The sequence below is a fragment of the Lynx rufus genome, unplaced genomic scaffold, assembly GCF_022079265.1.
Source record: "Lynx rufus isolate CCGP_SWC_20201006 ecotype Redwood Valley unplaced genomic scaffold, mLynRuf1.p SCAF_9, whole genome shotgun sequence".
Classification (NCBI taxonomy): Eukaryota; Metazoa; Chordata; class Mammalia; order Carnivora; family Felidae; genus Lynx; species Lynx rufus.
The window spans coordinates 15,345,220-15,365,644 of record NW_025814897.1 but is presented as its reverse complement, the minus strand read 5'-3'; the positions used below and the strand labels follow the sequence as shown (position 1 = coordinate 15,365,644).

General features: G+C 58.2%; 1 protein-coding gene across 1 annotated transcript in view; it reads left to right on the top strand.

Annotated features, from left to right (window-relative positions):
- The window catches only part of DSCAML1 (DS cell adhesion molecule like 1), a 329,391-nt gene that overhangs the window by 230,020 nt on the left and 78,946 nt on the right, over window positions 1–20,425 (top strand). The window contains exons 3-7 of the mRNA XM_047071154.1: window positions 1,341–1,619; window positions 5,227–5,502; window positions 7,893–8,189; window positions 9,874–10,146; window positions 19,830–20,108. Coding sequence (XP_046927110.1) covers window positions 1,341–1,619; window positions 5,227–5,502; window positions 7,893–8,189; window positions 9,874–10,146; window positions 19,830–20,108 — 1,404 coding nt within the window. The remainder of the gene's footprint in view (window positions 1–1,340; window positions 1,620–5,226; window positions 5,503–7,892; window positions 8,190–9,873; window positions 10,147–19,829; window positions 20,109–20,425) is intronic.

Here is a 20,425-nt window from a genome sequence, read left to right as displayed (position 1 = left end):
TAACCGCTGTTGCAAAGGGCCCCGCGCAAAGCGGCAACAGTGGGGGCCTCTGGGGAGGGAGATGAGGTGGCTGAGGGCAGGGGCGAGGGAGCCTCCCTCTCCCACTCATGCCCTCATGCCTCTCTCTACTTTCTGAAGTTTTGCCGTGTGCGTGTGTTACATTTTTTCACCCTTTCGTTACAACAAGAGAAGGTTGTTTGAAAATAAAAGAGGAAGAAAGTCTATGGGGACGCAATGAGAGTGGCGGGGGGAGGAGGGCATCCAGAAGGGGCGACACGGAAGCTGGTTTGTGAAAGATGAAGAGGCGTCGGCCGAGCAGAGCGGGAGGCTGGGCATCCGGCGGGGAGGGCAGTGTGGGGACACAGCATGACACCAGTGGGAAACCACTGCCACGAGGAGGTAGGTGAGGGCAGCCTAGGCCGGGGACCTGGCCGGGACCGGACCCCACATCATAGCAGGCCTCACTCAGGATAAGCAGCGTGAGTTGTATCATGGAGGTAGAGGGGAGCCTATGCAGGTTTTATAGCAGGAGGAGGTCTCCCAAGGCAGAAAACTCGGGGAGGCCTCTTAGGGTAAGAACGAGGCTGTGAGCAGCTAGATCACCACTCAGAAACGTCACAGCATCACACACAGAACCCTGCCAGCCAGGGGCCCGGGTCTTCTGCGGTTCCGGGCCACGGGTCCGGCAGCCACTGGTTTCTCTTGGTATGGGAATGCAAAATAGAGAATCGTTCGGGATGGCAGGTGTGGTTTGCAGAAGGCTTAACTTCTGGATCCTTCTGGGTGCAGATGGAAATGCACGGCCCTCTCTGAGTTTGCCAGGATTGCGGGTGGGAGGAGACAGGACAGGGCAGATTGTCCCCGCATCCCTGAAGGGCACCCCCAGTCCAGTCTGAGGCCCAGAGCAAGACTTCACAAGAATCGCAAATTCGAGAAGTCCTGATTCTCGTGTCACAGGGTATGTATGACTGCTCCTGGGTCTGGGCCAGACTCCAGGCACTGTTTCTGTGAAGGGAGCTCTCACACACACCCTCTCCTTCTCTGCACCTCTCGCTGTTTCCGTTGTTCCATCTGTCTGTCTGTCACTCTAGCCTAGTCTGCCCTCCCCAGCCTCTTCCCCCACAAGCCCCTGCTTCCAGTCATGATTCTCAGGACCTATGTCCAGCCCGAGTAGGAGAGCTTGGGCCAGAGTCCGAGGCCCAGGGGACATCAGGAGGTCTCGTCCACACCGGGCCATCCGGGGGTAGCAGGTGCCTGTTTGGGGGCTTGCCTCCCCATCCCCACCCCCAATTCATCCTGTTCAGGCCTCGCCAGGGCCACTGATGCTCTCTGCCTTCCAGACCCTGCCGAGTCGATCCCCACCATCCTGGACGGCTTCCATTCCCAGGAAGTGTGGGCCGGTCACACCGTGGAGCTGCCCTGCACGGCCTCCGGCTACCCCATCCCTGCCATCCGCTGGCTCAAGGACGGCCGCCCCCTCCCGGCCGACAGCCGCTGGACCAAACGCATCACAGGGTTGACCATCAGTGACCTGCGGACTGAGGACAGCGGCACCTACATTTGTGAGGTCACCAACACCTTTGGCTCAGCAGAGGCCACAGGCACCCTCACAGTCATTGGTGAGTGGGAGAAGCCCCTGTTCCAGCCCCAGTAACCTTTGAGAGCACTGCAGTGTGACAGGGAGGGACCGCACCTGCCTCTGGCCGGCCCCACGGGATAATCCCCTGGTTTGGGAAGACAGTTTCACATCCCAGAAAACTCTGGGCTTGAAATCAGAAGGTCTGCTTTTGGCTCTGGTATTAATTTTTTTTAATGTTTATTTATTTTTGAGAGAGACAGACAGAGCATGAGTGGGGGGTGGGGGGAGGTGCTGAGAGAGAGACACACACAGAAGCAGGCTCCAGGCTCTGAGCTGTCAGCACAGAGCTCGACATGGGGCTCGAACTCACGAGCCATGAGATCATGACCCGAGCCGAAGTCAGACACTTAATCGACTGAGCCACCCAGGCGCCCCTGGTTCTGGTTTTATCAGAGAGTAACCGGCTTTGGGCAAATCACATAACGGTGACCACCACCACAGTGTCCTCTTCCGCAAAATGGGATAATGATCCCGGGAGCTTCCTGCCTCCTGACGTCACGAGGGTAAGAAGGAACCACGAGGGTGACAGTGACGTAGTGAGCTCACAGCGCTTCCTGGCCTGTTGGGAGAAGGGAGTGTCTGAACTAGTCTAAACAGTGCTGGTGTTAATCAGAGACAATATTCAGAATATTTAGCAATAATTGAGCGGGGCACTGATCAATCAGATCAGACACAGGCATAACTGACCAAGGCAACTTTCCCAGGACCTACCAGCGGGGCATCGGCTCTGGTCCTGCCTGTTCCTTCCCCCATCCCAGATCCCCGGGCCTCCTGGGGTCCGGCGAGCCCCTGGGGAGAGTGGAAAGCCTTAGCAGACCCCTGCTGCTGCTGAGCCCCCAGGTGGGCAGAGGGGCCGGTGCCAGAGAGCCCCTCCCCACCCCCGCCTCGTGTGACCTGGCCCGGGGCTCCCCGTCGGCAAAGTGCAGAGGCCCCTTCCAGCCCTGGAATCCAGAGGCCGACTCTCTGAGCTGCCTGCTGTCTGGGCTGCAGGAAGGGCGTGGGCAGTAGGTTGCCTGGGATTTGGAGACCCTCGGGGAATCTCACTCCTGCAGAGCAACAACACAGCCTGAGGCCCTGAATGTTGTACTGAACGGCATCGTGAGGGTCACTCAACCTGGGCAGTGGGAGGAGGCCGTCCAGAGAGGATCCGGCTCCCATCCTGCAGAGAAGTTCCCTCCGTCATAAAGATTGAGCAGGGAAGCCCTCCCGCCCCACCCCCACCCCCACCCCCACCCATGTCAAGAGCATAGAGCTGCAGGTCTGCAGACCCCCGGATGTTCTCCCCGCCGGGCTGGCCTCCCGGGCCTGGTCTCCTGTCGTCCTCAGCCCAGATGTGACCCCGTCTCCTTCCCATAGACGAGGGCATCTTGACAGTCGGGGTACGTTTATCATCTGCATGCAGTGCTGGGAAGAAGTCCCCCCACATGTGAACACGTGTGAAGCGCGAAGAGCAGGAGCCTCAGGAAACACTGTGGGAGTGACGGTGCATGATGCAGATGCTTGGGTTAGAGCCCCGTGTCAGGGGACGGGGGCTCCTCACGTGCTAACGCGCCCCAGCCAGCAGGGCAGACAGGGGGAGGGACCAGGGCTGATACCCCACTCCTTGCCCTAAGTACTGTCCCAAATCATTCAATATGCCTTCCCCCCTGTTCCCCACCCTCCTGGTACACACACACACACACACACACACACACACACACTCTCTCTCTCTCTCTCTCTCTCTCTCTCTCTCTCTCTCTGTCTCTCTCTCTCTCTGTCTCTCTCTCTCATCTCATGCTCACAGACATACACACACGCTGTCTCAGGGCACAGGTCAGGAGGGCGGCACACCCCTGAGTCCTCGGAAAATTAGCAAGCCTGACTCTGGGTAATGTGGTGTTCACAGCTCCCGCCTCAGGACGCATAGGCGAGCAGATACTCACATACGCACGTAGACACACGCACATGTACACACACGTTCAGGCAGGTGGGTTGAAAGTTCACATGCCCGTTTCTCCGTACGTACATGCCCACGTATACCGTACCCATACACATCACACAGGCACCCATGCTACTTGCCAACATGCTCACATCCGGGCACACGCGCCCGGACGTACGAGTGGCCGCCCCTACCCATGGGCACACCCCAGCTGGCTTGTACATGTAGGTGCGCCTCATTCCCCCTCTGACACTCAGCTGCCCATCTTCCTCCCACACTGGGCTCAGCTGGACAGCCAGGTTCAAGGGAAAGTGACATAACTTTTCTCTGCCTTCCGTCCTCTCTGACTACCCCTCTCTGCCGGGGCCATAGGCAGGAAAGCATGCTTTTCACACACACACACCCCCATTCTGCCCCCCAAGCCTCTGCCCATCTTGTCTCCAAGTGTGCAGGGCAGGAAGGCGGGAGCCCCAGCTGGGGACTGGGACGCATGGGATGCTACCTGCCTTGTGTGCACTGGCGGTTCCAGGGCGGGGACTCGGGGAGAGCGGGAGAACTCAGCGTGAGCAGACTCCTGTGCACTTTGACTACACCCCACCCAGCCAGGCTGGGGTCCCCTATCCCCCAGGCTACGTCACGGGGGGTCCTGTGTAGGGTTCTCCTATAGAGAACCCCAAGCCCACGGGGATCTGGGGAGAGAGGCCAGCCTGGGGCAGAGATGGAAGGTGACAGACGTTGTTCTGCTCTCAAGTGCTCACCACCCAGAGGGAGAGACAGACACAGAGAAGTGATTAAGAGACCACGTGCTTTGTGTGGTCCTAGTTACACACAGGGAGGCCCAGAAGAGGGGTCCTGACCCAGCCTGGGACGGGAGTGGTATCTAGGAAGTCTTCCTGGCGGAGGTGTCCTGAGCGCAGTGTGAAGGATGAGTAGGCCTTAGGCAAAGGGGACAAAGAATGCTCTAGGTGGAGGCTCTGGGGCAAGAAATAGCCCAGGGTGCCCAGACAGGGCACTGCTGCTCGAGGAGTGTGGAGCTGAGAAGGGGGGGCAGGTCCTCAGGGGCCCCGGTGGCCTTGAATGCCACACGGAGTTGTTGGGCACCATGGCCATTCCAAGCGGGGCAGTGGCCAGCCACAACACAGAGAACGGATGGAGGGACGGAGGGAGGGAGGAGGATGGTCGCGGGCTGGGAGCTGGGGACCTGCAGCAGGGCAGGGGAGGTGGGGGTGAAGAGCAGAGTCCTGGTGCGTGTAAATTGGTTACCTGTGTGGGTGTGAGAGACAGGTGGCAGGGCCCCGGGGGCCTCCCTGGTTTCTGGGGTGGGGGTCAGGGGAGATGACGAGCCAGCCAGTCTCCCGTCCTCCTTATGAGCTGAAGGGTGCTCCCCGGCCCCCCCCCCCACCCCGACGCGCACATCGAGAAAGTGCAGGCCGTCATCACAAGAGGTACAGAGCGATCTCCCGGCCTGACGCTGACATTTGACAGACGGGTAAACTGAGTTCTAGAGAGGGAATTCACTCGGCCCGGTCCCCCTCACCAGGAGTCTGGAGACAGAACCAGGGCCTCCCCCAGCCCACCCCCAGCCACACTGCTCCACGGTAAGCCCTTTCTCTTTTCTTTTCCTCCCCCCACCTTTCCCCCTCACCCCTCCCCTGCTGGCTTGGCCCAGACCCCCTTCACGTGACCCTGACACCAAAGAAGCTGAAGACCGGCATCGGCAGCACGGTCATCCTGTCCTGTGCCCTGCTGGGCTCCCCGGAGTTCACCATCCGCTGGTACCGCAACACTGAGCTGGTGCTGCCCGACGAGGCCGTCTCCATCCGCGGTCTCAGCAACGAGACGCTGCTCATCACCTCGGCCCAGAAGAGCCACTCCGGGGCCTACCAGTGCTTCGCCACCCGCAAGGCCCAGACCGCACAGGACTTCGCCATCATTGTGCTGGAGGGTGAGCTGGGGCAGCCAGCACAGGGGTGGGTTCAGGACCCCCGGGGCCTGGCCGGGAGGTGCCCTGCCCCAGGCTGCCTCCCTCCCCTCCTGATAGCAGACATCCGTCCAGACGGTGCCTGGCTTAGTTCCTCCGCCCACGGGCCCTGTGGGGAGATGCTTTTTTTTTTTTTAAGTTCCCTATTTTTATAGCTGAGGAAACTGAGGCTTCAGTCATTTGCCCGAGGTCATTCAGCTCTGCCAAGAGTCAAGAGTTGGGATCTGAACTCAAGTCTCTTAACCACCGGGCCGTCTTGCCCCTGCCCTCCGAAATCACCAGAATCTTACTATTAAAGGAGTGTTCTTTAGGATCTCAAAGGCTTTCAGTCTCACCAAGGCCCCGGGACTGCCCACCAGGAGTCACTGCCTTTGGCCCCCTCCTCTGCCTTCTTCCTTGAGCCCTCTTTTTCTAGCTGTCCTTCTCTCCTCATTCTCTGCCTTTCTTGCCAGCCTCATGGGTTTTTGAATCCTCTCCATGACCGAGGCCTCTTCACAGCAGGCTCTGTTTCTTATCACAGACCTGGGTTTTCACTTGCTTCTCTCTCCCTGTAAAGCTACTTACTACCACCCAGGGTTCCTCACCTGGCACATATGTATGGTTGTCCAGGTTGTTCACTGCACAAAGCACCCAACCAAGAGGGCCGGACCAAGAGTAAGGACTGAAATCCAGCTTGAATCCCACTTGCCAAGCCGTGAGCCCTGGCACCAGGCTGTGACCACACAGAGGAGGCATCTTTTTCTTATCTGCACGAAGAAGAAAGATACAGTGGGGGTTAGCAGAGACCCTATCCTTACCAATAAATTTAGTGGTTTCCCGGCTCCTTTGTTGCTACAAAAGCAACAACAACAACAACAACAACAACAACAAAAAACCCTCAATCCTATTGCTTCCAAGGATTTTTCACTGTAGTAACAAAGGCACCAAACCCGGGCAAGCCCCACAGGTCTACCTGTCACAGCCTGCGGGTCCTCATTCCTAGCCTTGGGACTAGGTATCCCCTTATCCCTCACCCTAGGACAGTGCCCGGTAAAGTGCTGCCCTCCCTCAGCCCCTGCCTCTTCTTGTCCAGCCAGATCCTGGCCTCTCTTCCTCACGAGGAAGCACAGAAGGCAGGCACAGAGCAGTTCAAGATGGGCCCCTTACATCTCTGGGGACTCCCTGACTAACTGACTCCCCACACCGCGCGTTTTCTCAGAGGACAGCCGTTGCTGGCCGGTCCGGAGTAGGGATGTGGGAAATGAGGCTGGTGGGAAAGGCAGAGAGTGGGAAGGGGGGGGCAGCCAGAAAGGGAGAGAGTTCAGGAAAGGAAGTGGCGGGGTGGGGGTGGGGGTGGGTGTTGCGACGGCTGTGACCCCTAGTGCGCAGTCCCAGGCTCTGCCAGGCGCCAGGCTCTTTCCGTATTTTAGGTGAGGGTCTCCCCCAGAAATGGAGCTGGGGACTGGCGGACCAGATTACCGTCAGCATCTTAGTGTGAAATGTGGGTGGGATGTAAAACACCATGTTACATTTGCCTTACCTTTTTCTAAATGTTTGTTTCGGTTTTTACTTGCTAAAGTGCATAACACATACTTTAACCCTTTACAACGACCCTGTGTGGAAGGATGGCCAGGGTCAGGAACTACGTGTCTCCTGTTCCATGGAGGAAGGTAGGGCGGCAGGGCTGATTGTCCTGTCCAGGGTTACTGAGCTAGCCGAGACTTAAGTTCCAGCCACACACACGCACCGGTGCCTCTGGGCAGCAGCTAAGCCTCAAACTTCAGGCTCTTTGCTAACAGGACCACAGCACCCCAGTTCCCACCTGCTGGAATGAGGGCTGGAATCAGACTCTGCGGGTCTGGCCCAGTCAGGTCCTGGTTCCACATGGGGTTCTTGAGCCCCGTCGTCTTTACTAACGCAGGGAGGCGAGAGGCAGAAAAAGAAAAGGCGACAGGAGCTGACATTCACTGAGCGCTTACAAAAGCGCCCTGCAAAGCATCTTTAACGCAGTCGTCCGTTTCGACCTCCCGGCATCAGTATGAGGAGGGTAGAGTGGCTGTCCCCAATATCTCCATCCTCCACAGATAAGAAATGGGAAGATTCAGAGAAGTTGAGCAGCTTCCCCAAAGACACAGAGCTCACGAGTGGCTGCAGGAGGATTCAAATCCAGGAGTCCTGAATCGTGGGCGGTAGTAATGGGCGCGTCACAGGGCTGTGTGGATAGCACATGAGTCGACGTCCATGGGAGCTCTGTCGTGGTCATTGTCGTCAGCTTCCGCTTTGTCTCCTCCCCTTCTGCCAGGGCGGGGTGGCCTGGCTGGCGGTCTCTCTGTGGCTCCGTGACCCTCAGCGGGGGGGCTCCTCTCTCCCTGCAGATGGCACGCCCCGCATTGTCTCGTCCTTCAGCGAGAAAGTGGTCAACCCCGGGGAGCAGTTCTCGCTGATGTGTGCGGCCAAGGGCGCCCCGCCCCCCACCGTCACCTGGGCCCTGGACGACGAGCCCATCGTGCGGGACGGGAGCCACCGCACCAACCAGCACACCATGTCCGACGGCACCACCATCAGCCACATGAACGTCACGGGCCCCCAGATCCGCGACGGGGGCGTATACCGGTGCACGGCGCGGAACTCGGTGGGCAGTGCTGAATATCAGGCGCGAATAAACGTAAGAGGTGCCTGTCTACATTTAAATATCAGAATAGGCTTTTGAGTTCTTTGCCATCTCTGTGGTTACCATCATTCTTGTGGTGATTAGTACTTATTATTAACTGTCATTTTGATTTTAGTAGAGGTCTCTCTCCTCTCTTTCTCCCCTCTTCCCTGCCCTCCACAACCCCATCATCCGTGTGTGTGTGTGTGTGTGTGTGTGTGCGCGCGTGTGTGTGTGTGGTATGGTCACCCCCACCCTTTGCATTCTTGTCCCCTCCTCCTCCCCCTTCTCCTCCTCCAGTGGTACCTACCCCCTACCCCAACCCTCCCCATCAAGACTCTCTAGCCCTGGGTACGACACACCCCACACCCCATAGCAACCACCAGCCCTACCAGGGCCTTGTAAGGACAAGGACAAGGATGGGGCAGTGGGGCCAGGCTTGACCTTTGATGGGGGTGTCCATCAGAGCTGTGCTCCCAGCGTCCTCCCACCGAGCCGGCCCTCGAATGCTGCAGGAGGCGTAAGCAGCCGGGAGCAAGCACACTGTCTTCCCCCCAGTTTGCCATCCCCTCTTCCCCACCGAGGCCCAAGCCATCAAGAGCGGGAGGCTCAGGCTGGGCGGGGGTGCCCCGTGGCAGACACCCCCAGGAGTGGGGGAAGCAGTCTTCAGATGATCATCCCCATATCTCAGCTCTCCAAGTCACTGTGGTGACAAGGGCCCCCTCAGAAGCTTTGCAGCCCTGTGGGTGAGACGGTCCTCATCTGGCCCCTCCAGGGACTCCTAACCCAAGGGCACAGGAGGAGGAGGAGGGAGGGGCACGGGTGGCTGCCATGGGCACAGGAAGGAGAGCAGCGGTTCCCACTAAATTCACCTGTGTCAGGTCTCCAACCCCCACATGAGAAAGGTGGGCTCCCATTGGCCACCCTCCTGCCTTCTTCACATGGGAAGGCTTAGAGCTACAGGGTCCCGGGATCCCCTGGTCCAGTCCCTTGTCTTCTCAGGAGGCACCTGAAGCTTGGAGTTTCTTGTCCCCACTCCAGCATTGACCCTGCCTGGTGGCCTCTGAGCCCTCTTTACCACTCCCACATTGCCACCTGCCTGGCAACCCAGCTGAAGATACCCCCTCCCCACAGTCAGTGCGATCAGAGCCCCTCATTTAAGGCCCCTTCTCAGGGACCCACAAAATGCGCTTAACCTGTTTAGAAAAAAAGTCATCGGCTCATCCAACGAAGACCTTCCTACTGTCCTTTAAATATATAACGTATACAAGATCCTTTTTGGTTCCAGACCATGATGAGCAAGTTGAATGAAAATAGCCAAATCTCCACATGTCCACCGGGACCCCCAAATCTGAATCTTGTAAATGAGGACCCGTCCTCCCAAATCCAGGTCACTTCATGCCGAGGCTTCCCTTGGCTCAAACACCCCGTCCCATCAGAGGGATGGATTCTGGCCCCAGGCACGAATGGAGTGTGTCTGTTTGCACCTCTTTGAAGCTAGTAACGGGGAGTCCTGGAGGGACCAAGACTGCCCCCGCCCCGGTCCAGCCTCTGCCTTGAGCCTTGCAGTAAAGGCCCCCCTCCCTCCCCCACAAATTTCCATCCCCTGATAGTTTCAGAGCCAAGCGACTGAGAAGAGAGTCCCAGGGCAGCTTCCGGCTGTCCCTGGCTAACCACACCCCCTGTCCCTCCTGACTCCTGCCCAGGCCCCCCCAGCATCCGGGCGATGAAGAACATCACAGCTGTCGCCGGGCGGGACACCCTTATCAACTGCAGGGTCATCGGCTACCCCTACTACTCCATCAAGTGGTATAAGGACGCCCTACTGCTGCCCGACAACCACCGCCAGGTGGTGTTCGAGAACGGGACCCTGAAGCTGACCGATGTTCAGAAGGGCATGGACGAGGGCGAGTACCTGTGCAGCGTTCTCATCCAGCCCCAGCTGTCCATCAGTCAGAGTGTCCACGTGGCCGTCAAAGGTAGGCCCCCTCCCCAGACCCAGAGACCACTTGGCCACCCAGGACTGTGGGTGCCTCCCTGGCTGGGTGCTCAGGCAGTCCTGAGTCAGTGGAAGGTGGAGGAAGAGAGAGTCCCGACCGGGTGTTTGGGAGAAAGGGGGCAGCGTGGAAGACTGGAGGGAGACAGAGAAGGTCAGGAGTACCTGTGCACCTAGGATCCCTCCGCAGTCTACAGGACAATGCGGGTCTGATCCACGAGGCGTGAGGGGCGGGGGGGGGGGGGACAGTGACACACAGAGAGGGGCCTGGTCACCGTCTGGACGAGAGGCCCTGGGCAGAGATGGTGGGCGATGGGGAGCCACGTGACGTCAGCAGGGAGCCAGCGAGAACTCAGTCCAACAAGAGGGGGCGAGAGGCAGGAGCCAGGAGAGCAGAAGCGGCAGGACGCTGGTGGAGGGGACACACGGTGGGTGCCCTGACTCCCTCCCGGGGCACAGCTTGGCCAGCTCAGGCTGCTTTTACGGGACCGGCCGGTAGCTTCCACCTGCTAACGCCGCTTGAGGTCTACAAAGCACCGCCTGGGACTTTGGAAACCTCCTCCAGCCCAGGCCCTTCTTTCTCACTCGGTTGGGATACGTTTTATGCAAGGGTACTCAGCACAGTGTCTGGTCCCTGGTGGCCGTTCAGTAAATGCCTGTGGGTTAAGTGAACGGATGAACCGAACTAAGGAAACGAAGGAACGTGTGAGTAACTGACGACTGTCCCCTTGGCTCTGGGGCCGTGTGGGTGTGTGGACGAAGCGCCCTCCCAGATACGTTCTTTGGAACTCCCAGGCCTGGAGACTTTCTGGGCAGTGAGTGGGAGCAGGGGGGCCTGGTTGCTCGGGGACAGGATGGGGAAGTGGGTCCTGCCAGGCCTGACTGTGGAGGGGTCTGGAAAAGCCAGGCGGCTGGGCTGGGAGGACGGAGTTGGTGATTGGCTGAAATGGTTAAGGGTCAAGGTGGGTTCGAGCACCGGGAGAGCCTGAGGCTCTGGGAGCACAGAGATGTCACCTGGGGCTCCACGTGGGAGGCAGGAGAGAAGCGCCATGGTCTCCGGGCCACCATCTGGGTCTCCAGCCCCAGACGGCAATCTTGGTCGTAATAAGACAGCTATCACTGTGGGGGGGCCCATCGCACCCCAGTCACTGTGGCCGGATGCCCTCCTTGCTCTGTTTCATTTAACCCCACCCCTGCCCACTTGTCTAAGGCAGGTACCATCTTATCCCCAATTCCCAGGGCAGAAAAGGCCGAGGGGCGCCAAGAAGTACGTAAACTGTCATCTGGAACCAAAATTTTGCCCGGGCCTGTGTAACTCCAGGCCCCGGGCTCTCACCCAGAGCTGGGGGGAGGGCAGACGGGGAGGAGGGAACATTGGCCCCACTCCACCTCAGGAATAAAGAAAGAGGACTTCTGGGACCCCGAGAGGAAGTCTGAAAGAGAGAGGAGGTCCCTGAGGGTGCTGAGAGCCCCTGTCACCTGGGCATCTGTGTCACCCCAGGGCAGCAGGGAGGGGAGGCCCCCTCTGTATCCCATGGGACACATGAACCAGGAGAGGAAAGCTGGTGTGGCTCCCGGGGCCCATTGGCAGGAAGAAATGGCAGGGGGGGAGGGTCCCAGCCTAAGGAGGGACCCGGGCACAGGGGAAGGCCGCAGTGGGTCCCAGACTTCTGGAGCGAGATCGAATAAAGGCTTTGTCGACAGGAAGAGGGAAGTCTGGGCGAAAGAAGAATCTGGGGAGACAGACACGTTAAGTTGTGACCCCTTCCAGAATCAGTGGTAATGGCAGATCGGGGTGGAAATGTCTGGTGGACAGCCAGAAAACTGAACAGTAGCAGCAAAAGGCGTGGTCAATACCTCTCTCCCTTGCTCCTTGTCACCGGGGCTCATGCTCGTCAATGCACAGGGACCGTGTCACATACATCCTTGTGCACCCACCACCTGTCACAGTGCCAGACGGTGAGCATTTCCCCAACTGCGACGGAGACAGTAGCCTGGGTTGGAGTAGCTTGCCGGGAAGCCTCACGTTGTGCCCCGGGAACGATGGGGCTGTGGCCAATTCAGGCCCGGGGAGGTGACAGGAGACCTTGACGGCATGGGCCTCCCGCCTCCCTGCCTCCCGCCGCTGCACCCCAGCTAGACTGAGGGGCACCCCGGCCCCGCCTCAGCCTAATGCCTCTGCCCAGGTTGGGGCCTTGTGCTGGCGGGAGCCTCGCCCCCCCCAAACCCCAGGCCGCATCCCCAGCTTGGTGGCCGCTGAATACAGCACAGCCTGCCTACCCCCTCCCAGCATCCAGGGCGGCCGTATCCATTTCCGTTACACGCAGTGGACCGAGAATTTACATTGTAAACATCACATATTAAAACATCTAACCTTTGCTCCACTCCCTTCGCCCGCCCGCACCAGTGAGCATTTGGCCGGGTTTGTTGGCTTAAAAAAAAAAATAACAGGGCTCCAGCGAGCCTCGGAGTACGCCGAGCATCCTGAAAGCTGCTTCTGCTCATCAATTATTCAACCCCATTCAGGGAGCGATCAGTCCTAATGAATTGAATCTGATGCATTCCGTCTCAGCGACTCTCTGGGCCTGTTGTGATTGTGCTGAGCGACAAGAGGAAAGTGAGTGTGTGTGTGTGTGTGTGTGTGTGTGAGAGAGAGAGAGAGAGAGATACTAGAGGGCAGAGCCCATGCACCAGGCACGTGTGTCCCCCACACCCAGCACAAAGCCTGGCATTCGTCAAACAGGGCATGTGTGTGTACAGAGTAGGGACACATGGGCACACATTCCCTCTTCCCCGCCCTCACAGTCTGAAAATCCAGCCCTAGGAGGGGTGTGTCGTCCCTTGTTTTCTCTCCAGACCAAGAAGCAGCATTTGTGTGTGGGGCTCCGGGACCCCAGGCCCCTGCCACTCTGAAAGCTCCGGCCCTTCACCCTCCCACCCCCTGGCTCCCTCCCCCCACCTCATTAGAATGCACTTTTGCAGAAGAACCCATCAGAGCTGATTAGGAGCACACGGCTTGATTAGCTGATGTGCTGTTCCAAGAGCTACTCGAGGAGGAAGGTAGAGGCGGTGGCCCTGGGTGTGGAACCGCCACGACGTGAGTCTGGGTGAGGAGGGACAGGCCCAGAGGCGGCACTCTGCCCGCTGCTGCGACCCGGCTGGGACACGCATCCCTCTCAGAGGATCAGAGCAGAGACCCGGAGTGTAGACGAGGGCAAGGCGGAGGTGGGACAGGGCACCGGCTGCGTGGGATCGAGCGGAAGTCGCTCCCGCCCCCCGCCTCCCTGTGGGGCCATGGGCTCTCTCCGTGGGGAAGGGGCAAAAATCCATCCAAGCAACCGCTGACACCATTCCCTCTGGGACTGCTTGTATTCTGATGAATTTTTCAAACGCTGGGCTGAGAGCATAACACACCAGACACGCATGCACACACATGTGCAGAGATCTTTGTGCACGCGTGTGCACCCATGTGCTTATTAGCACATACTGTACGCGTGTCCGTGCGACAAATGTGCACACACATAGGTTAATATACATTAACCTGTCCACCCTTGCAGGCGCATACACACACACGCACGCACACATGCACACACGCTGGCAGCCACACGTGCACAAATGTTTGCTCTGCCCCTACCCTCCCGTCAGGCATCATTCCTGAGCCACGAAAGGTGGCTGTAAGTGGAACCAGATGAAATATTGCCCGAGTCCGCCTACCGTGGCCCAGCGAGGTGGGAGGGCCGAGGGGAGAGAGTGAGGATTTGGTGCCTGTGACACTGGCTGGCGGGGGGAGAGCAGGGCTGCAGGGAAGGCAAGTGCTTGTCTCTGGGCATCCAGAGACATCCTTGGCAGGATGCTAAGAGGAGGGCACATAGATCCAACCTAGATTTGATGTCTTTAGGGCCCCCTGTAGCTGAAAAATAATGTAGCATAAAAGCATCTCTGGGCACGCGGGCTGAATGTTTAATTAACTAAGAAGGCAGGCTGCAACTGGGGCTCCTTGGCTCTGGCTCAGTGAGAGAACATCTCCATCCCCAAATCTGAGCTTCTGAGGGCCTTTGGAACAAAAAGAAGGGCATAAGGGGCTTTCTGCCCATGCTAAGCAAGGCCAGGACCAGAAGATAGTACCAGGTCCCCGTGGAGAGCTAACAGGAAAGGACACCCACATACTCTCATTCCCAAATGCCCCTGCTCCCCGCCCACACTCAGTCTGCCCCCCGCTGCTCTAACCAGTGCCTGCCACGTGTTTGGAGCTTTTGGAAGAGGGCCCCTTCTACCTTCGTGAACGGGTTGGGGGTTTCTGTGATCACAGGGTGGGGCTTAAGAAAGAGCCAGTCACCTAGCCACTTGCCTGCTATCAGCAGAGGTGGAGGTTTGGAAGGAACCCACCAGCATCCACAGGAAGGGGACAGAGCAGGTTCCACGGGGGCAGATAGCCCAGTGGCACTTGGGAGAAGGGGGCATCAAGAAAGCTGCTGCCAGTGGTCCTATTCCTCAGCAGAGGGGCCCTGGCACATAGGAGCAAGCATCCTCCACTGGACAGAGCTCAAGATGATGACAGTGGTCAGGGTGATGATGGTGATGTGGAAACAGCATCTACTGATTCAGTGACATTTATTGTGCTGCATCTAGATTCTGGACACTATCCTAGGAACACAGCTATACTCAAGACAAAAATCCCTGCCCTCAGGGAGCCTCCATTCTGGCGGGCAAATGGAAAATGCATAACGTGTGTAAAAGATGCCCCGTGTCAAATAGGGAGCACGGATGAGAGTGCCAAAGGGAGGGGGGAGTGGTTTGCGATTTTAAATAGGGTGGTCAGGGGAGGCCTTCCTGAGAAGAGAGGGTTGTGGGGCAAAAAACACGGAAGCGAAGTTATTATTATTCCTAAAATATAGAGGCTTTAGAGATTACTTGGCCCAACTCCTCCACTTTTCCCATGAAGAAACTGAGGCCCAGGGGCAGAGGCAGGGTGGTGGTGGGGAAGTGGCTGGCCTCCGGTCACTTAATGGAAAGCAGAGTCTAGCCCCCAGCTGCTAGGCATGGCTCTCTCCCCATCTCCGGGCCGCAGAGGCACCCACTCCAACTTTCCCCGGTTTCTGCTCTCTGCTGAACAGGTGCAGTAAATAAGAAGGATCAGTCTCAAAGACGGATGATGAGAGGGGCGCCCGGGTGGCTCAGTCGGTTGGGCGGCCGACTTCGGCTCAGGTCACGATCTCGCGGTCCGTGAGTTCGAGCCCCGCGTCGGGCTCTGTGCTGACAGCTCGGAGCCTGGAGCCTGTTTCAGATTCTGTGTCTCCCTCTCTCTCTGACCTTCCCCCATTCATGCTCTGTCTCTCTCTGTCTCAAAAATGAATAAACGTTTAAAAAAAAAAATTAAACAAAAAGATGGATGGTGAGAGACACCATAGAGTGTTTATGGTCTGGGCCAGTGGTCAGCACACCCCTGTCTGTGCAACACTCCCAAGCAGCTGGCCATAAAGGCTTTATGGTGGCTGGACACCTCCTGGACCTGCCATGATCACTATACCTCCCCAGCCACTCTGCCCTCTGGCCTCTTTGCCACTGTAGCACCTTGCTCCGGCCCCGCCTCTCTCAGAGCAGAGTCACCCTTTTACCAAAGATGACTGTGGCCAGAGCAGGGCTTTCCCGAGACAGGACCGTGGGACACATGGTGTCTGGGTCACCTACGTTCGGGCTGGGTGCTGGGGATATGCTGGGGCTCAGGGCCAGGAGGGGGGCCTTCACGCAGTCAGCACTCAAGAGGTCTCTGATCATTGCTGCCACAGAGGTGGTCACCGCCCACCCCACCCCCCACCCCCGCCGTCGCTGAGGCTTGCTTTCCCAGAGGCAGAAATGGACACCCACACAATTCGATTAGCTCATGCCCACCTCTGAGCGCTGGAGGAGACATTACGGACTCACAGGTCAGAAAGCAGCCCCACGTCAGCTCAGCTGCCCACGTACCCATCACAGGGCCCACACACACTGCTTCTCAGAGCCTCTCGCTCACAGGGCCCCTCCCGGTGGTCGGCGAGTCCGTGAAGGAGCCAGGATCCCTAGACTTTCTTCTTCCTCCCGCTGCGCCTGCAGTTATGGGGGTATCGGAATAGTCGCCTGGAGCCAAGAAATGCTGTGAGCAGCTCTAGCCCCTAGCACTTCCACCGAAAGGTTCCTAAGGGGACACGTATCAACCACACCATCGCACCTGTCTTGTTGGCCTGCAGCAGGGGCAAAGGGCGGAGGGGGGCCAGGAGCCTGCCCCCGATCTCTGGTGAGTTGTCTGGTCATCTGCCTCCCACAGGACATCTCTGGCCAGTGCATGTGAATGTCTAACCGCCCCCTCCCCCGATGGATATTGGCCACTGTCTCCTCCACTGGCCTCTCAGTAACCATCCACGTTGTTCCCGAAGGCCAGAAGGGGATGACAGCCCCCGGGTGGCCTCTGCCCCATGGCTCAGCCTTTCCCCTCTCTCTCACCCCATGTCCTTTTGACAGCAGGCGGGTCCTTTAACTCTCTGTCCAAATGCCACCTCTTCCGTGAGGCTGCGGTCACCCAGCCAGATGATATGTCTCGCTGCTCAGAGTTCAGCATCTGTATATTCCAGTGGGGCTTGTCCAATAATAACTGAGGGAAATATCCTGCCTTCCTTAGCAAACGATGAGCTCCTGGGGGCTCTATCTGTATTTGAAGCATGTTTCTACTTTCCCCAGCCCACACAGAGCATAATAATGCCTTCACAGAGTAGGCATTTCATAAATATTAGATGAATTAGTTAATTAATGAATTAACCTGCCTTAGTAACTTGTTCCATTATCCAAATCCCTTCTTACTGAGAGAGAGTCTTCCCCTTCCTTGAGCTAAACCTCCCTGCCTGACTTCAATCTTTTGCTCTCTACTTGCTCTGTTCTCGGTGGAAAGGTAGCACTTGACCGCCCATCCCCAGGGCACAGTCCTTCAGACTGGACAACCCTCGGCCCTCTCCTCCCTTGGCGGAACCTCCCGGCACCTTGCTTTGTCCACACGTCCTCCTCCGCAGCCCATCACTGCAGCCTGTCTCCCCTTGGTCATGTCCAAGTGTGCATAGGAGCCAGTTCTGGGGCTATGATAGCAAGGGCCTGACCCCCAGGAAGGACCAAGGGACAAGCTCGTGGCTCCAAAACCCCATAGCATAAGTGCAGCGTCTTGAGGAATGGCATAGAACCCCCGTCTTTTTCTGGATGGACCCCTCTCCTGTGTTCTCCCTACCCCTTGCCCACCTGGCAGTTCAACTTCTAAAATCAACCCAGGAAATAATATCCGAACATACATTCGTTCTTACCCCCCCCCCCATACACACGCATTTTGCCAGGAAAATCAGTCCTAGTTACTGCCCTAAAGGAGCTCCAGCCCCCCAGGGAAGGTGGCAATGCAAAGCACCACCTCACCGCCATGTGACAGCTGTCATGGTGAAGGTGCACACCGGGTGCTGCGGGCTCTGGCTTTGGGCCTCTGTGGGAAGGAGAACTGGACCAGGACCGGTTCTGTTTGGCCTAAGGAAATAGATTGGAGGCATATCAGGGTCTCTGCCGCGATTTCATCAAAAAGTCCAATGAGGCCAGAAGCTTCGGTCTGATCTCGGCACCCGAACAAGCCAGGGGGTAGGGCGGGAGATCAGCGGAGCTCAACAGAGAGACCTCTGGGAAATCTCAGCAATGGGCATTGGGCTGTTACCAGAGTCAGGGTTCTAGAGAAATCTATGTGGAGATACCCAAGGCCCAGCAAACTATCCAGAATACTGGGGCAAGGCCCCAACCCAGGGGAGACGGGGATGGGGAGATCCAGACAGTGACCAAAGCCCCAGAAAACCTGGCTGGACTTTGGGCCTGGATGTGGGCCCTTGGTGGAGCACACGGTGGGAAATAAGGCCAAATGCCCAGCGGTGTTCACCCAGGCACGAGCTAAGGGTGGGAGTGGTGGGTGTTCGTGGTGCGTTGATGGAGCCCCTGTGGCCGGATGAAGGGTGAGGTGGGAGATGACATTGGGAAGGTTCATACCCAGCTGAAGGGTATGGCTCTATTCCCAGAGGTCATGGGGGCAATATCCCTCCTAAATGTCGCTTCCTCTGGACCTAGGCTCTTGATCAAGAACTTTCCGAGGGATCCAAAGGGCTGCCAAAGGTTATTCTATGCCCACACCAGGCCTCTCTGCTGCGGCGGCTCTCTGCCGAGCCCTGAGAATGTTTAGGGTGCAGGGAGGGCCTCCGGCATGCATAGGATGCTACCCCTCCTTTCCCCCCAGGGCTCGCCCTTGCTGGTGGCCACTGTGAGTGGGCCTAGCGTGGAAAGTGGCAGGCTTCCCTAGGGGGTGGGGCTGGTGCCTGGGAGAAGGCCAGAGGACTGTGGACAGCCTTGTAATTTAATTATTTGACTGCAGAAAGGAGATCTCATCTACTGGGTGCTCATCCTTGTTAAGCTAATTGTCTGTCTCCTTCTCTCCCTTCTCCCCCCACTTGCTGGGGAAGTCACTGTGGCCTAATTGAGTTATCATAAAGATAATGGCTGGTGCTCTAGCCAGAGCTGAGAAAGGAGGATCCCTCTCACGGCAGCTCAGGCTCCAGACAGGCCCCACAGGGGCCAAGATGTGGGCGGTGGGGCGGGCTGGATCTCGGGGGATGGGGTGGGGGGAGAGGGAGGCTGCGTGGATGCCACTTAGCGGGACAAACAGCAAACTGCTTGCCTCACAAATGACAGGGCTCTCTCTCTGCTCCTCCCTGCCACCCAAAGGGAGCTCACGGATGAGACAAAAGGGTCATTGGGCTGGGCTTGTCTGGGGCTTTCTCAGAGAGGCACCCAGGCAGCATAAGGGAGAGAGCTTGGACTCTGAGAGCAGGCAGACCAGGTCCCAAATCCCACTGTCACCTCTTAGGAGCTGGATGACCCAGGGCACATTACTTCTCCATTCCGAGCCTCGGTTTTCTCGTCTGTAAACTGGAGACGGTTAAGCCCACACCACGTTATTGGTGGGAGGATTCGGTGAGAGGGTGAGCGTAAGGTAGACGCAGCAACCAGTGACGAGGGCTTCCCCTCACCTGTGCTAACACTTGATGACAGTGGACAGGGCTGGGGCGGGTGACGGCACCTCGGCAGGAGGAGGCCAGCAGGCAGCACCCTGGGTTTAGACGCACAGCTGTGGGGCATGCACAGGGGACAGTCTCAGAGCCACCCTTCCTCCACCCCCAACATCCGGGGCACAGCATCCCTGTCGACCCCAGGCCCCAGAGAGCCGATGCATCTTTGGGATGAGAAAGTGACACAGGGCCATCGAGGAGCAGCAGGGCCGTCAGGGTGAAAGCCAAGCTGTGTCCACGGGCAGATGGGAATCGAGGCACGTGAATCATCACCAAATTCCGGGGAAAATCTGAGGATCAGGAGTAATGCTGGCCAGCCAGTGCCCTACACAGAGACAGTGGGTCCAGGCCTGGGTGGGCAAGGGGATGGGCACCAAGGGACAGTGGCACCCCAAGGGATTCTGCGTGTATGGAACAAGGCCCTGGTGCCCCCGGGAACTCTGTTCCCAGCCCCAGGTTCAGGAGGAGTCAGGGGGTGGGGCAGGGAGCCCGTGCTGCTGGCCAGGCTGGGGCGAGAGGGGCTGGGGGCTGACAGCAGCACTCCCCCTTGCCTTCCCAGTGCCCCCTCTGATCCAGCCCTTTGAGTTCCCACCTGCCTCCATCGGCCAGCTGCTCTACATCCCCTGCGTGGTGTCCTCGGGGGACATGCCCATCCGTATCACCTGGAGGAAGGACGGACAGGTGATCATCTCAGGCTCGGGCGTGACCATCGAGAGCAAGGAATTCATGAGCTCCCTGCAGATCTCCAGCGTCTCCCTCAAGCACAACGGCAACTACACGTGCATCGCCAGCAACGCGGCGGCCACCGTGAGCCGGGAGCGCCAGCTCATCGTGCGTGGTGAGCAGAGAGGCCGGTGGCGAGGGAGGGAGGGTCCAGCTCGGTCCGCTGCTGACAGTCTCTCTAGATTCGAGCCCTGAATCACGGGCTGAGGGAACGTTGGCTCCATTGGGAAGCCTTAGAGATCAAGAAATCCAAGTCTCTTACTTTCCGGGCCAGGACCCGGAAGACCCTTGGGGGAGGAGAAGACCCTTGTTCAGCTAGTCATTGGCAGAGTCAGAGCTGGGGACTCACGACTCCCGGTGCTCAGCAAAAGCCCTCAGCATCTTGGGTTTCAGAGCCGCCTGCTGCCGGCTTGATAATGGTCCAGACGGGGC